Source organism: Natrix helvetica (genome assembly GCF_964273705.1).
Source record: "Natrix helvetica genome assembly, chromosome: 1".
In the NCBI taxonomy this organism is placed as follows: domain Eukaryota; kingdom Metazoa; phylum Chordata; class Lepidosauria; order Squamata; family Natricidae; genus Natrix; species Natrix helvetica.
In genome coordinates, this window is record NC_138548.1 from 113,596,037 (window position 1) to 113,612,400 (window position 16,364).

At 37.1% G+C, this 16,364-nt stretch overlaps 2 protein-coding genes across 2 annotated transcripts in view; one reads left to right on the forward strand and one right to left on the reverse strand.

The window, feature by feature from the left end:
• Window positions 1–3,422: 3,422 nt before the first annotated feature.
• RPLP2 (ribosomal protein lateral stalk subunit P2) lies at window positions 3,423–12,419 on the reverse strand. The gene is made up of 5 exons (XM_081945140.1): window positions 12,259–12,419; window positions 10,654–10,777; window positions 8,108–8,156; window positions 4,081–4,176; window positions 3,423–3,537 (listed from the first exon to the last, which is right to left on the reverse strand). Exons 2-5 carry the CDS (start codon window positions 10,774–10,776, stop codon window positions 3,461–3,463), a joined length of 345 nt encoding a protein of 114 aa, XP_081801266.1. The 5' UTR covers window position 10,777; window positions 12,259–12,419; the 3' UTR covers window positions 3,423–3,460.
• Window positions 12,420–12,969: 550 nt separating this feature from the next.
• The window catches only part of PIDD1 (p53-induced death domain protein 1), a 33,072-nt gene continuing 29,677 nt past the window's right edge, over window positions 12,970–16,364 (forward strand). Inside the window, exon 1 of the mRNA XM_081969654.1 lies at window positions 12,970–13,630. The gene's annotated coding sequence lies outside the window, so the exon portion shown is untranslated. The remainder of the gene's footprint in view (window positions 13,631–16,364) is intronic.

The following is a 16,364-nucleotide window of genomic DNA, read 5'->3' on the forward strand; positions in this document are numbered from 1 at the left end:
CACTGGATTTAGTATTTCTATTGAAATATTAAATGAAAAGTTACAATGGGCAGAAAACTTGGGCAGAATGTCACCAACGACCCCCATGCCTCAGAGTAGAAAGATTATGCATCCATAATATTGGGGGCAGACTGGCACATAGTACACAATGTCTTAGTTAGATCAGACATTTTCTCTTAACCAAATGAACTAAGGATTAAGTGTGAATTTACCTGGAGCCGTTAATAAATCTCTGGAACTGAACTCTGATCTTCTACAGCCCAGGCTATTGTTTTATAGCATGAAGATGGAGTTACATTTTTACCTCTGTTCTTGAAAATTTGTATTTATTTTGGACTGATTTCGGGTATATACATAGGCATCCTACAAAAAGCTGTTTTTAAAAGGGCAGCTGGGATAACTAGTCCGATTAAAATAATGTGTTCGCTCCTGCGAACCATGGCTCAATTCCATTAATATATTTTAATTAGCAACTGCAAGTTTGTCCTTTGAACAGGAGTATTCATCACTGTCCATTATTATGCCCAACAGTTATTACACAGGTAGTCCTCAACTTACAGTCATAATTTGAAACAGAACTTCTGTTGCTATGCAATGTGGTGGTTAAGTGACTCACACCTGATTTTATAACTCTTTTGTCAAGGTAGCCCTATTGACTTTGCTCATTGGAAGTCTTGGGAAGGTCACAAATGGCAGTCGTGATCCCAGGTCCCTGCAAACATCACAAATAACATACTGGTTCCCAAATGCCTTAATTTTGGGACTGTGAGGATGCTGCAAGTATATCTTAAGTGTGTGGAATTACTTTTTAGTGCCATCGTAATGTCAAAGTTATTAAACTGAAGAATATAAGTCAAGCAGTTACATTCTTAGGTGTTTTATGAGCTGAAAAGTAGGTATTAGCGGCAGAGTTTATGAATTTGCTTTAGTAACACCAGGCTTTTGCATCAAATGTATGAGAAATGCAAACACTTAAAAAATAAGGATTTTATAAGGATCCTAGAGTCTCCTGGCTTTTCTAAGGCTGTGCCTTTTAGATATGCTAATTTACAATTCCTGGCTAGATGATGGAAAATATCATCTATAAATCCATACAGCACCATCTTCAGGAAAGTTTTAATTTGAAGAATTAAAGAATCTATGACCAATTTGTTTCTATAGCACATTTGTTTCTGTAGCAAGTTGTTCATTGTGTTATTTTTCAGTATCTGCATATAACCTTGTATATAACAAGGTGCAGTATTTGTACACTAATGAAACTAAACTATGATAATCATGCAGCTGATTAGATTGTACTCAGTTTTAATTTCATTTGAAACAAAATACTTATTGAGAGAACTTAAAACATCAACAGGATTAAGAGTTGGCATTATAAGGAAATCCCGGGTCTGTAGTCAAATTGTGAAGTAGGAAGTTTATAAAAAGCAGCGGATAACCACTTCTATATTACTCAGAAAGAACGTAATTGTATGAAGTTATTATGAAAGCGCTTGATCTGAAGGCAACTCAGTTCTTGTTTAAAGCATAGTATTGGCTAGTCTGGAAGCTGATCCATATTTGGGACGCAAGCAGAAAAGTCTGTCTTAAGTCAGTATCAACCTACACCATACATAATGGAATATGTACCATAGCTCCAATGATATCTATATTAGTGAGGTAGAATCTTACAGATAAGTTAATTAATCCCTGTTTCACCTGATAATTTAGTATGTAAAAAACCAGCTCCTTAAATTGGGTTGGAAAACAACTGTAAGACAGCACTGTTACCTACTTGGGTGATGAAAGGTCTGCAAGCAAACAATCAAGCTCAGAGAGCACCAAGGATTCCAGTGCTTATTTACAATTTCATGGCAGCAACCTCTTCCCATTATGCACTAGCTGGAGTTTCCAGAACTTTTGAAGGACAGCACTGTATATAGAGCACATTACATAGAATCTGTTTGCCTTTCATGCTGGCCATTCTTCCACTTTTCCCAGCATTAGAGACCTCTCAAGAAAGATCCATCTTTGTATGATGAACTCCTCTTACAAAGATGTATTGTTCTTGAGAAGTCTCTAATACTGGGAAAAGTGGAAGAATGACCAGCACTAAGGTAAACAGACTTCATTGCAATGCAATGGCTGCACTATTAAAAAGATACTCAATTTAGGCAGTGGATAATTAAAAGCTGATTAGTTATTAAAGCTAGGTCATTTTCTCCAGAAAAGTGCCCAGTTGAGCATGTACAAATGCATTTCTAGTGTTACCACCTTTTCTCACTGCCAACATTTGTTAAGAAAATACTGGGCATTCTGCTGAAACACTTGATGCTTCATTAGGTGTGTAGCTATTTTGTATTCTTATGGAATGGCTTGTTTACTATCTAATGGGCCCTTTGTGTTGATTAAATCCCAATACATATTTTACGGTATGGGAACCTCAAGGCTATCTTTTTAGAGTAACTATTTTAATAATTATTAAAAATCTAGATTATTATATCAATTACATTTAAGCTAATTAAATATGAACATGAGAATCCTTTACAGGAAAAAATGTCTTTATAAAATTGTTGAGAAGATACCTCAAAATTAGATGATCTGTGGGAATAAAATACATTTGCAATTCAAAAAAATCACAACGGAATGCTGTAATCGAAATAAGCTTTGCATGCAGGTTCCTGGAATATTTAAATACAATAGGAAAAATTCTGGTTAGAATTTAAATATCGTGTAAATATTTTGATTATAAACTATGGTGTACAAACCACAGTAATCGAATGCACATAGCACATAAATAGCTAATATCTAATTATCCTTCCTATTTTTCCCCAGAACAATCCTATGAGGTTAATTATATTAGATCTTACTTTGTTCAAGTTAGCACATCCTCTATCCATTTACATTATAAGAGTATTAAAACAAGGTGGTAGGGTAGGAATAAAAACTTCTGTCATATGGCCACATAAGGGCATTTTGAAGGGCAGCAAACAAGATCTAGCCCATAAAAGGGAGTAGTTTATCATGGACTGACAGTATTAAGTGTTTGAAGGTCAGCTAGAAGATACTGTATAATTGAGATATTCCAAACACCAATTCAAAAATCAGAAGCTATAATGTAACTTGGTTCTAGCTTAATATAGTATGTCAAGCCAACCATGGCGAACCATAATCCATGGTTGAATTCCGAGAGAACCCAATTAACTGATGCTCTTATGCAAGTAGTTTTGTAGTATATAAACTCAAGGTAAATTATGTTACAAATTTAAGGGTTTAATTTTTACTAGAAAGCATTGTAAGTTTCAAAATGATCATAAGCTTTAAAAAGTGACAAAATATTCAAAACTCATCATAATGAATACACAACAATATTCTGATTTCTTTTGGGCAGGTCCAACTTTTGAAACAATATTAACCAAGCTTATAAATTAACAATACAATGCAAAATCTTTGAAAAATATTTATTACAGACTAACTCTTAATTTTAGTCAAATAATCCAAAACCCATATCATCATCAGATTCTTCAGACTCCTCTTTCTTTTCCTCTTTCTTTTCTTCTGCTGAAAAGACAAGTGGATAAAATCAATTAGCCAAGAATTTTAAATGCTACAAATGTATAGGTTTATTCTAAGTAAAGTTCCCATCAAAGTATGACATTAAGAATAAGCAATAATTAGGATTTTTAAAAATGTACCAAGCTAGAAGATGGATTTGCTGACAGGATTAAGCTCAAGCACAGAATGAATTATGAATTAATTATGTATATGAATTAATCTGCTTTTTACATATATGCACCAATACAGGAATCATAGAAATGGCTGGATATCTACAGTATAATTTCAAAATGAAGTATAATTAAAAGTGAGCTTAAACTGCTGAAATATTTCATCTCATACAATTGCTGATAAAACAATTTTTCAGAGATTAGCATGTTTCTTTTTATATAGAACTATTTGTGTTTGTCTTTAAGGGCGTTTAATAGGCTGGATCGGTAACAGGCTGTTTTACTGCTTGGTAAACTTCAAAAAGACTTTATTTGTGGAAGATAACTTCAGCTTGAAGTTTGCCTATGCAAAACATTTGTTTTCATAAATTATACTTACCAGCAGCTGGTGCAGGCCCTCCAGCTGGAGCAGCAGACCCTCCCGAGGAAACCGCTACAGCCCCACCAGCTGGCATGCTTGCAAGCTTGCTGTTACCTAGAGGAGAACAAACCAGAAAGATGGCATATTGCATGTAAAACTTGCCAGGCAAAAGTGAAACTAACATCTGAAGACAATGAACTGCAAAGCAATTAAATTTTCTGCACTTCTACCACTCCTTCCTCAGCTTGATTCCATATTCCCCTCCCTTGTGCTACTTCAGCTTATTTATGACAATGATAGAAAGTGAACAATGAACTTTGCAACTGATAGGTTAGTCAGCATCCTTGTGGCTTATCAGACCTAGACTAGTAGTAGATAAGTTTTTCCTCTACTGTGATTTATTCATTTGCAGTAGCAACACAAGGCCAAGCTTATAACTGGCAGAGTTCCAAGTAACATGATGGATGGGCCCCTGAGATACTAAGATTTCCTACAGATTAATGCCAATAGTTCTAGGGAAGTTAGAAGTACAGTATTTCCCTTGCGAGCAATGAGATGGTTTTGGCTTTCAAAAGCACATTGACATGGGCAAAATGCCTATTCTCTATTTCTAGGAATACATATCTAAAGTCTTCCATAATGTTTTCAGGCCCCAAAAGTAAACATGTCTTATTAAAAAGAATATAATTTAGATATAGTTAAGCACTTACTCAGAACAGATAGAGCAAAACATTAAGTAATCACTCTTAATAGTTTGTTGTGTTAAAGTTTCCTAAGAACAAACCTAAATGCACTGATATAATCAAGTAGCTAATGACACAGCAATTATTTTATTATGCTACTGTTTCATTCAGTATAATCAATGCTATAAAATATTTCCATCATAGTACATGTATTTCAGCTTTGCAGGGAGAATAAAGACCAAGTCAAATTTTACAGGAAGTACAGGATGTCAACCATGCAAATGTTCAAGGGCATAATTCCCTGCAGAAAGGTTATTTTAAAAAAGGACAGATAATGCTACTTAAGTGGGCAGATTCCTTAAGTAGAAGAGAAAGTAGAAGACAAGGACATAATCTATGAATAGCATACCCCCTGGATTCAGAGGACTCTGATTTGCCAGCCTTCCATAGAGTGATAAAGGCCTGGCTGTGCCCTGAACTAAAAAAAGGGTAAGAATATGAATTCTGAATAGGATGGAAGAATAATTAGGGAAGGTACAAATTTATTTTGAATGTTTTCTAATTGTTTTTAAAATGTTCTTATTGCTTTAATTGTATATTTTTTTGAATTGTAAGTGGCCCAAAGTCATTGAGATTGGCAGCTACAGAAATTGAATAAATAATTAAAAAGGTGATAACTAGAGCATAGAAAGCTGAATCAAAATATTGAACAAAGAATACTGTGTTGAATATAGGGTATGTCTATTAGCAAATTCCTTTCAATTTAAGTGAGAGGTTAAAAAAATGGATGTCAAGTGTTCAAATGGGTATGTGAAGAGTACCATGAAAGCCTAAGAATCTCCACCCAGAGATGGGTGGAGATTTTGTCTTCAATAGATATTTCGAACAAACAATAAAGAAAAGCTAAGAACAATTTCATTATAAAGGACAGACATTTCAAAATAGCAGAATACATTTTCAGGGATATGCAGAAACTAGGTTACAAGGCAGAAGTGATTTCCCTAGTGGCTGCAACTTTGACAAAATAAGTCAGCTGCAGGTGACTCCGAAGAACATTACGTAACAGAAAGTACTGGAATCCAATTTTATTTTTGCTACTTGTTTTTAGCAATTATGGATGAACTTAAGGATAAGGACATGTGAGGAAAGCCTGGGGGGGATAAGGTTCATTTAACTGTAAAAAAGAAATTAAAGGAACTGGAAATAAACAGCATGTTTCAGGAATCAGAAAACAGTGGTGTAATGTATTTATGTAAAAGCAAAATTATCAAGGAGGAACGTGGAGAAAAAGCAGTATAACTGCAGTATAAAAGCAAGAATGCATATGAAATAGATATTATTAAAATTAAATACATACTCCAGATGATGAAACAAAAAAAATAACAGCGAGAGGCACCTCACAAAATGAAATAGCAGAGAAAGATGAAAGGACTATTAAGTTGATGCTTTGAAGGTTTCAAATCTTTTATGCGAAGGTTATTAGGCCTAGAGTAGGATGAAGCCAGCAACGGAACACAGGCCTTTGTATAGCAGAGGATGCTGAATAAATGTTATGAGAATAAAACTTTCCTTTGAATGACTTGCATTCCAATAATTAACCATTAGTTTAGTTTTTAAAATAAAAGCTCATTTTTTCTAGTAATCTGTTGAGTACATCCTCTATATAAACAGATCAGCATGCATCTGTTTTTAATAGGGTTCCTCTAAGTTAATGTAGTCCACCAGCGAAGCCCATCAGGTAACAGTATAAGCCTGTGAGAATTAGGATGGACCCATTTCATGTATGATACATAAACAGAATGCAATCATCCCCCACTGCAACATGCATGCACTGAAAATGCTCTGGGGCCTATTTTGATTGCAGAATCTCAACCAAGGATTACACACCCTTCCTCCTAAATATTGCAGACACAAGGAAATTATGCTAGTGGTTTTGCAGGATTTCCTTGTCTTGTTTTTACCCATCCCTTTTTTCTTTCTCAAGGAGAAATCAGAGGATATAAGCAGCCAAAAATGATATTTATAAACATTAACATCAGGATCAGCTAATTTTCCTAAATCTATCTTTCCACTCAAGGGAACGGGACAATGTATGAAATCAACAACAATTTTATCAATGATTCTACAAAAACAGTAGAATGATTGTCCTTTGCCCCTCAGTCGAGTCTATGATATTCCCAAAGGGAGATGATGTGTATTAATTGGATCACTTTTCTTGATGTCAGATAACATGCCATAGAGGATGTTGATTTCCTATTTTCAGGCAGAGAAAATGAATGACATGGGGTAAAGCTTTAACAAGGTGATTGATAAACTGCTTCACCCTTTGATGTCATTCACTCTGCCAAATTATACTTTAAATACAGGGAGTAATCAGTTCATTTAGTTTGGACTTACATAACTGAAAAAGTGACTTGACCATTTCAGCATCCCTGTGATCACATGATCAAAATTGACAGTTGGCAACTGACTCATTTATGATGGTTGCAGTGATCATGTGATCACCTTTTACAACCTTGTAACAAGCAAAGTCAATGAGGAAGTCTCATTCACTTGGTAACCATGCTACTAACTTCAGTGATTCACTTAACAACTGTGGCAAGAAAGATTGTAAAATGGGACAAAGCTCACTTCATTGTCTCACTTAACAGAAAGTTTGGGATCAATTGTGGCTGTAAGTCAAAGACCACCTGTAAATACATGTAATATTCAAGGTAAATACTGTTGAATATTGAAATGACCTCTTTGGCTACATTCTAAAATTAAACTCCATCAATATATTTTGCATTATAGTAGTTCTCAACCTACGACCACAACTGAATCCAAAATTTATGTTGCTAAATGAGAAATTTATTAAATGAGTTTTGCCCCATTTTACAACTTCTCTTGCCACAATTGTTAAGTGAATCACTGCAGTTGTTAAATTAGTAACATGGTTAAATGAATCTGGTTTCCCTGTTGCCTTTGCTTGTGAACGTTGTAACGGGTGGTCCTGGGGCATTGCAACTGCCACAAATGTGAGTCAGTTGTCAAGCATCCTAATGTAAATCACATGACCATGGGGATGCTGCCATGGTCCTCCTATGTGTGAAAAATGGTCCTAAGTCACTTTTTTCAGTGCCATTGTAACTTTGAACAGTCACTGTTATAACTCGAGGACTACCTGTATATGCCCCAAACTGGACTGTGGAGACCCATTTTTGATTCTCCAAATGATCTGGAAACTCATTGGATGATTTGAGGCCAATCACTATTTCTTATCACAGCCTGTTTTGCAGAGATGTCTTTGGAAGGATAAACTACAGAAGAACCATTTAACATTTAAAAAAAACACAGTATAGAAACGTAATAAATTATCTCACCTTGGGAAATGACATCTTCAATATTTTTCCCATTTAACTCACTAATTACCTGTAGAAAATAAAATTACAGAGTTAATTTAACAGCTAAGCAGCTAGTTTGATGTAGTGGTGAAGGTGCTGGCCTAGAAATCAGGAGATCGAGTTCTAGGCCTACTTTAGGAATAAAAACTGACTAGATGACTTTGGACTAATCATTCTCAGTCTACCTCAGAGGGTTGTTGTGGGAAAATAGGAGACAGAGGGATTGGATATGTTTATTGCATTATTATATATATTTAAAATGTGGTATAAAAATCTGAATAAACAAAGTAGGGTAACTCACATAGTTATCAAAATAAGCAACAGGTTCTATCCACTGTTTCTTCTTTTTCAAAGGTATTTCTACAGAACTATAACTTATTTGTCTGAATCTAAACATTAAGTATTATCATTCCCTCTACTCTCCTGGAAGCATGTAATATCTATGTTACTTTTGGCTATCTAAACTACATTCCATAATAAAGTTTAGTTAAATAATTCATTGCTACTTCAGAGATGAGCATTCATCAGCAAGAGGTGTTGAAACTGGCATATATAAGAAAAATGGTAAAATATATGAATTTTTAAAAATGGTATCATACAAAAGCATGCACATATTTCAAAAGTTTAAGAGCCTTCTGACCTTCAGTTTGGTAACTTCCAATAAACAAAAACAACTCAGGGATAGAAAGTTCAGTGGTACAAAATCTATCCTGGAAATATTACAGCACACATGTAAACAGACTGTAGTTTTTAAACAAATTTTAAACTATAAGCAACACTTTTTTCCTGGAATTTTTAAAAATTTAAATTGATATTGCAATTTAGGAGACTACTTGCTCAGTAGCTACAACTAGAACCACTGTAAAGAAAACATCATGTGACAGTTATCTCACTTTTGTCACTGATTTTGCTTGTTGGACAACAGTTGTAAAATCATGTGGGGATGCTACAGTGGTTGTAAATATGATTGATTGTAAAGTTACTTTTTCACCACCCTTGTAACCTTAAATGGTTGCTAAACAGGGCTGCTGGTAAGTGAAGACTAGCGTATTCAATTAAACGTTCCAATTTAATGGACAGTAACAATTTAGCCTGCACACTTTGAAGCAGAGTAACAGCAAGACAAATATGGCTTCTTTCAATGGCTTATGAATCAAAGCAGCAAAGTGTCTTATTTGCAAATTTATTTTTTACATGATATAATCAGTTGGAAAAATAGATAATTATTGAATAAAAAATATACAGCTGTTTACTAATTAAGACTTTGAGCAAATTGTTTACGTGCCATTTGTCCTGTATTATAAATACAAATATTAAAAAATAATTGGTCCTTAATGTGTCAACCTGGGACAGCTGCACTGTGCCACAATAACCTTATCATCTCCCTTGAATGCATTATGTAATATTGAAATTGTACTTAACCTTAAAGTACTTTGGCAGGACTTTTTAGTAATAGCCCCCATGTACTGCAACAAGCTCCCTCTTGGGTCACATTTGGCAGCATCCTTCCAAGCATATTCCGTAAGACTTACCATCATCCCATTCTAATGTGCCTTTGAATTTGGGTAATAGTGGATGGCCACTACACCGGTTATAATACGTATATTGGACATTTTATATTTAGTCAGTCTTTACCTCTGCTTTGTTCTTATAACTGACGGAATTTCCACTGATGGTGAATACCTCAAATAAATTATCTAATGATCACCTTTTAGTAATATTAAAGCACAATACTAAGCTACATAGACTTCAAAACAGAAATTGAAGTATTTTTATATAATAAGGCATATAGGAAAATCAAATCACTGCATTTTAAATAAGATTTAAATGAACTTATAGGATATTACAGAAGCAGCTATCACTGGCTATGTACGGGATGTAAGTTTTGATCTCTTAAGCTTTCATGAATTCTCCCACCTTTAGGAAAAGGAAAGTTTTCACAGTGCTGAGTAACAAAACCAGTCCCATCTTGTTTCATGGAGGGATAGTCATTGTTACTCTGGACTGCTCTTTGGAGAAGGGATTTGTAGTTTACAGGGTCTAGCCTTAAATGTAAGAGTAAGAGAAGAAAATTTCCTCAACCTATTTCATCTACCTGGAAAAAGCTTTAACTGAACTCAAAGGAATTTATTTCTCAATAAGCATTAAAAACTACCCTATATCCAAGCACCTGATATGAATAGGCTACCTAAGCTTTTTTTGTTTTTGTTCAGTACATACAATTCTAGTAAAAGGAAATTAGGCCTAATATTTCATTCCAAGACACAGGAAGATAATATTTAATCCATTGCAACAATACACATAGCATTCTATCTCAATTACTCCAAATCACTAGTTCTGAATAGTGGAAGTCAGTTAAAGTGTGATGGCTTCAAGAGCCATGAGGAGTACATGTTGTAAGCCTTCATGTCATCCTCTTGATAACTGTGAAGATTACACTTACAAAATAGGTGTTACATATGTCACTGAATAATGGCCAAGAAAAACAAACAGGAATAATACATGTATTATGAAGTTACTCTCACCTTATTTACACGTTCATCATCTGTCTCAATGCCTACACTATCAAGAATTTTCTTCAAATCTTTTGAGTTTGGAGATTCATTGCCACCAAGGACAGCAAGAAGGTAAGCTGCAACGTAACGCATTCTGTGAAGAGAAAAGTAAACATTTGCGTATTTGAACAGCAACATATATTTCTTAAATCTAGGACAAAGACTAGACTGTCTCAATTTCCTGAAGAACATATGCACCACTCTCATAATTTTGATTGAACTCATACTGAAAATCCAACCCTAGTCATTTCGCATAAAGTGTGTATGATCTAAGTCAGTGATGGCGAACCTATGGCACACGTGCCACAGGTGGCACGCGGAGCCATGTCAGGGCGCTGGCCAGATGATTTCACTCTTCCGGTTTGCTTGGAGGGTCATTTTAAGCGTTCCAAAGGCTTTAGGGAAACCTCCAGACGGTCCCCGAAGCCTCCAGGAGGGCATGGGAGGCTCTTTTCGCCCTCCCCAGGCTCCTATAAAGCCTCTGGAGCCTGGGAAGGGCGAAAAAAGCATGCAAAAATGGGGGGGTCAAGCCTGTTGTGTGCACATGTGCACTGGGAGGTCGCGCATTGCATTATGGGTGCGGCACGCCCGCACACAACCCCCTGCGCTCCCACTTGTGGCATGCGAGCCAAAAAAGGTTCACCATTGCTGATCCAAGCTAAACTTTCCAGTTCAGTCTCCTCCACATATGGATATTAAAAATTAAAGATGGGGAATTTCATGCAGTTAAAACCCAACATCCTGGAAGATAAGTGTAGTGTGTTATTTTGTTAATTCTGATATCACTTTTTATTTTTAAAGAATCACATAAACAGGTATTTAAAAGAATATTGAACTTAGAAAGCCACAGTTCATTATTAGTATAAAAAACTAGATTAGTTAAACACCTACCTTACCAGCTATAAAATAAAAATTGAGCAATGCAAGTTCAAAGGAAGAATACTGGAAAAAGCAGTACTGATCTATATTGTCTTATATGACTGTGCTAAGGACAACTATACTCGACCACATTTAAAAACTAGCAGCTTGAAAAATTGATCTAGATACAATATCTAAATCAGTTTAAACTCTGTAAAGGGCCTGGCTTTTAAAGTGGAGGTTCTATTTTTCAAAGTATTTTTGGGTAACTGTATCTCTCCCCCAGAGGAAAAAGTACAGATCCTGATGGGCCAAGCACAGCCTTATACCACCTTTCTTTTAAAAACTATTCCCACTTTTTCGACTTCTACGGGCCTTTTGCTTTAACTTATTTTTCCAAAAGTCCGTGTTTTAATATCCCATTTTCGAGTATCGTATAAACCCAGCGTCTTAATCTAGGTCCTCTTTCTTTGTACTATATCTTATTCTTGTTATTTCATAGACCGCCGTGATTATGCCATCCGATTCCTCACGCCAATCCGACAAGCACATGGCCGCCATGTCACCCCCACCCCTCCACCCAGGCCCAAGCTACATTCCTCAGCCTTTCTCCCGCAGATATATTTTCCCTCAGCGGAACAAAGCCCTGAACCCCCACGTGTCTTGTGAGCACACCACGGCCACGGAGGGGCCGGCTTCCAGCCAGCCATTACTTACTTCCCCGCGTTGTCGGCGCAAAGGCCAGGCCTCAAACCGCGCGATCCTTAACACGGCGACAGCCAAAAAGAAAGGGCGGAGCCTACAGAGTAAGGTTCTTCCCTGCGCCGCAACAATCGGCTCTCACATTGGGCGCAAAAAGCAACCAATCCGAGGTCACGTAGCTAGCTTGACGCTTCGAAGGCGTTCCGCCAATTGAAACGCGAGTCTTCAAACGGCGAGACCGGCGCCTGCATGGGCGGGGTTTGTATAGTAGTCCCTGAGCCGGTAGACGGGTCTGCTAGTGAGAAGTTGTCGCTAACCTGAAATGATCTGAGTCCTAAACCTATTAACTTGATCATTGCTTAGCTTCTATTATTAATAGGCTACAATATGTCCTGAATCACAGGCTGCATATTTTAAAAATTATCAGCTGCTTATGTAGGGAAAGTGGAAGAAGGCCTTCCTATTGTAATTGCTGAATGCATCTAGTTTCAACCCACTTTTTGTCTTAACGCAGGAAGAACCTTATGGGTTTGTTAACAGGTTTTTTTTTTAACTTTGCACATATCAGTCAACCAGATACGTTCAGAAATTCTGGCATATGTTGTGGCAAAGATATGCAAAATTCCAGAAAAGTGTAAGGCTTTTTTCCCCTACAGGATATTGACATCAACAGTCTTAAGTGCCCTGATATGGGGGAAAAAACCAAGAAGTTTGGTTTTAACTTTTAAATATAGGGTAAAATTGAACAAAATGCCCTCCATATCGTTTTATGACTTATTTTCAACAACGATCAGACTTCCTGGTTGTGAGGAAATGGTTTTAGTCAAAAAGTTCAGCGTGTATTATATTGAAGAGTGGTTGTAGTGAGTTTCTTCTTTATGTTTGATGATTTTTGTTCTTTAATGTGTCCAGAATCCTTAGGATTCACTTTAATAACAAATCTGAAATCCTCTCTGACACACACATCGCAACATAATTCACTCGTCATTGCGTAGCCTGGAAAAGCAAAGGTAACAATTCTCACACCAGCTAAGTTTTGTTGGCAAAAAGCATATGCTTGTAGAATTCACTTAACCAGATCCTTGGCATGCAAGTTAACTGCTTCCTTCCTCTGTGCGTTAAAACACAGTAACCCTTAGTTTGCCAGGGTGAGAAGACTTGGGCATGCAGGGAAAGAACGGGGGCAGCTCTTCCTTTAATAAAAAGTCCCGAGTCTTGAGAAAAAAATGAGGCTTCTGTCCGCGGCAATGTGCAAACGTCAGACGATCGGCCGCCGCGTTTCCGCACCGTGAGCACGTATATTTTCCTCCACAAAAGTAGCGTGGCTTCTTTTTAAGCAACAGCGGGACGAAATGGCTTCAAAAGAACAACAAAATGACCTTGCTGGGTAAGATTTTTTTTTTTTGCCAGTGAGAATTGAACGGGATTGTTCAATCGGAGGGACTGCTAATCCGAATGGAAATTTCTGTTAAAGCCTCTTGTCTATACGGGACTGGACCTAAGAGGACACCTTTTTTCACCATACTTCTTTTTCCGGGCAGCTTTTCCGCCTGCTTCCTGCAAACTTCTTCCAAAGTTGCAGGGTTTCTCCCCCCCCCCCTTTTCTTAGAACGTTATGACAAAACAAATTAATAAAAATCTAGTTGCTTCGCCTTAAGGTAAAACAAATCAAAAACATGAACATGAATGTATGGAAGGTACCATACCTGCCAGCACTTCTCTTCTCAAAACCGGAGCCCACTCCAGAACCAACGGCTGGAAATGCTCACGCTGGAAGCTCTTGCGGTTATGGTTTTTGTTTTCTCCCAAAGCTGCATTTTACAAGAGCAAAAACGTATTTCAGAGATGCATGCGGATAACACTAAATGATTGAATCTGACTAAATAATTGAATCTGAGAGTCGGAACTGAAAAGACACGGAGAAAGTAACCAGGCTGCCTCCCGATCTTTGCTTCTTCTGCCTTTCACCCCTTCTATTAACCTCTTCGGAGGATCTCACCAAGAGAAAGCTGCCTTGTCTTTAGACCCTTTCATCTTTGGCTCTGATTGTAGATTATGCTTCCCTGAATTCTCAACTTCCTGATTCTGGCCTGTTCCTGGTATTCCCAGTGAGTCTGAAGGCACCAAGTTGAGAAAGGATGTCAAAATAAAAAGCAGGAAGTATATTTATGTAAGCAAACCTTATAATGAATAAGCAAGAACTTGTAAAAGGGGTCTTGGATTTTGTTGTTTCTTCGATGAAGTTTTAACTCCTGGCAAGTGCCTGGAGAAGTCCCTGGGGTTTTTTTGACAAGATTTTTCAGAAATGGCTTACCATTGCCTGCTTCCTAAAGCTGAGAGAAAGTGACTGGCCCAAGATTACCCAGTTAAAATAGGACTAAAACTGTTCTGGTACACTAAACTGGCTGTTTTAGATTAAACATACTAATTTGCAGTCCATAAATAACTGAGGCTATGGGGCTTTTTTTCTTAACATTTTCCAAAACTGTTTAATGGAAGAAGAAACTAATGCTTGGCAAAGGGAATAATAAATCATATACGAAAGGAATTGGGGCTTTAGTGATGTGCAAACTTGAGACACATCACAAGAAACTAAGGCTTGTTGTTCAGTAAATATACGTTATATTATACAGGTAATCCTTGATTTACAATCATTCATTTAGCGACTGTTGAAAGTTACAATGGCATAACATGATCTGTCCAAACATTTCTGACATGGCAGCAGCCCCGTGGTAATATGATCAAAATTCCCAGTGCTTGGCAACCAACATCTGCATACGACAGTTGCAGCGTCCAAAGCTATGTGATTATCCCTTCCGACCTTCCCAGCCAGCTTCCAACAAGCAACCAACAAAGAAGTTGGATTCACATAACAACCACATTATTCCCTTAACGACAGTGATTCGCTTCACGATTGTGGCAAAAAAGATAAAATTGGTTACAACTTATTTTACAGCCACTTTGCTTAGCAAAGGAAATTCGGGTCCCCACTTGTGATCAAAAGTCAAGGGCTATGTATATATGCCTTTTTAAAAAAAAATTCTTAGCATTTTCACACAAGTTCAGGTTCCATTTTTTTTTAGGATCAACCTATGATTGATCCATTGGTTACAACACGAATTCACCAACCAGCTTATTGCCTAAGCTTGACATCATGGCCTGAGAGAGAATGACTGGCCCAAAGTCACCCAACCGACTTACATGGCTAAGACAGGATGGAACCTACAGTATAGTTTCCTGTTTTCTAGCCTAGTGCTTTAACCACTAAACCAAACTGGCTCTATAGCAATGATGGCGAACCTTTTCGGCAATGAGTGCTGAAAAGGGACCACATGTGCTCATCTGTGTCGCAACCCGGAAGAGAAGCTGCCCAGCAGACAGGCACATGCCTAAAAATGAACTTCCGGTTTCCAGCATGCACGCCGACCAGCTAGTCTTCTAGTTACAAGCGTGCATGCAGGTGCAATGATCAGCTGGCTAGTGCATATGCTCACGCCGGAAAACGGAAGACCAGTTCTTCCAGTTTCCGGCACTGCCGCAAGCACAAAGGCCATCTGATTATTGCTCACGCATGCGCACCAGAAACCCGGAATAGGAACGGGCATGTGTGCCATAGGTTCACCATCACAGCTCTATAGTATGCAATATAGTCTGCAATATTATGTAATTGTATTAATTTGCTAAATTCATCCTGGCACCGTTTGGTGACAAGATGATTATTTGCTCTAACATAAAAGAGAAATGTAATAAAAGACAGCACTGCAGACACATGCGTCATAGTTAGGATAGAAATCTTGTTAGTAAGAGAAAAACGGCACCTTATCTTTTTTTAAAGTATTTCTTGTAGCTAATTGCTCTATCAGTTCCTCAGCTGTTCAAGAAGATTATTTATACAAGATTTGGCTGTGTGACTATTAGGCAGACATTACTTAAAGCACTGGAAGCTTGAAATCTCCAATAATTTCTTGCCCACAAGAAATTCCTTATTTTAGTGTTAAAAGCAATTATCACTTGAAAAATGTGTGCTTGAATAAAAGGAGTCCTGGAAGACAGCTCTTGCCAGTGACATCTTGCTCAGGTGCAATCTCTGTGGATTTCTTCACCATACTAATTGTGCAATT

Excerpts from the sequence above, each read along its gene's own strand:
- RPLP2 (XM_081945140.1), bottom strand. The coding sequence starts at position 10,776 with ATGCGTTACGTTGCAGCTTACCTTCTTGCTGTCCTTGGTGGCAATGAA. Across the intron at positions 8,157-10,653 it reads ATGATGAACGTGTAAATAAG|GTAATTAGTGAGTTAAATGG; the intron begins GTGAGAGTAACT and ends TATTTTCTACAG. Across the intron at positions 4,177-8,107 it reads TGAAGATGTCATTTCCCAAG|GTAACAGCAAGCTTGCAAGC; the intron begins GTGAGATAATTT and ends GTTCTCCTCTAG.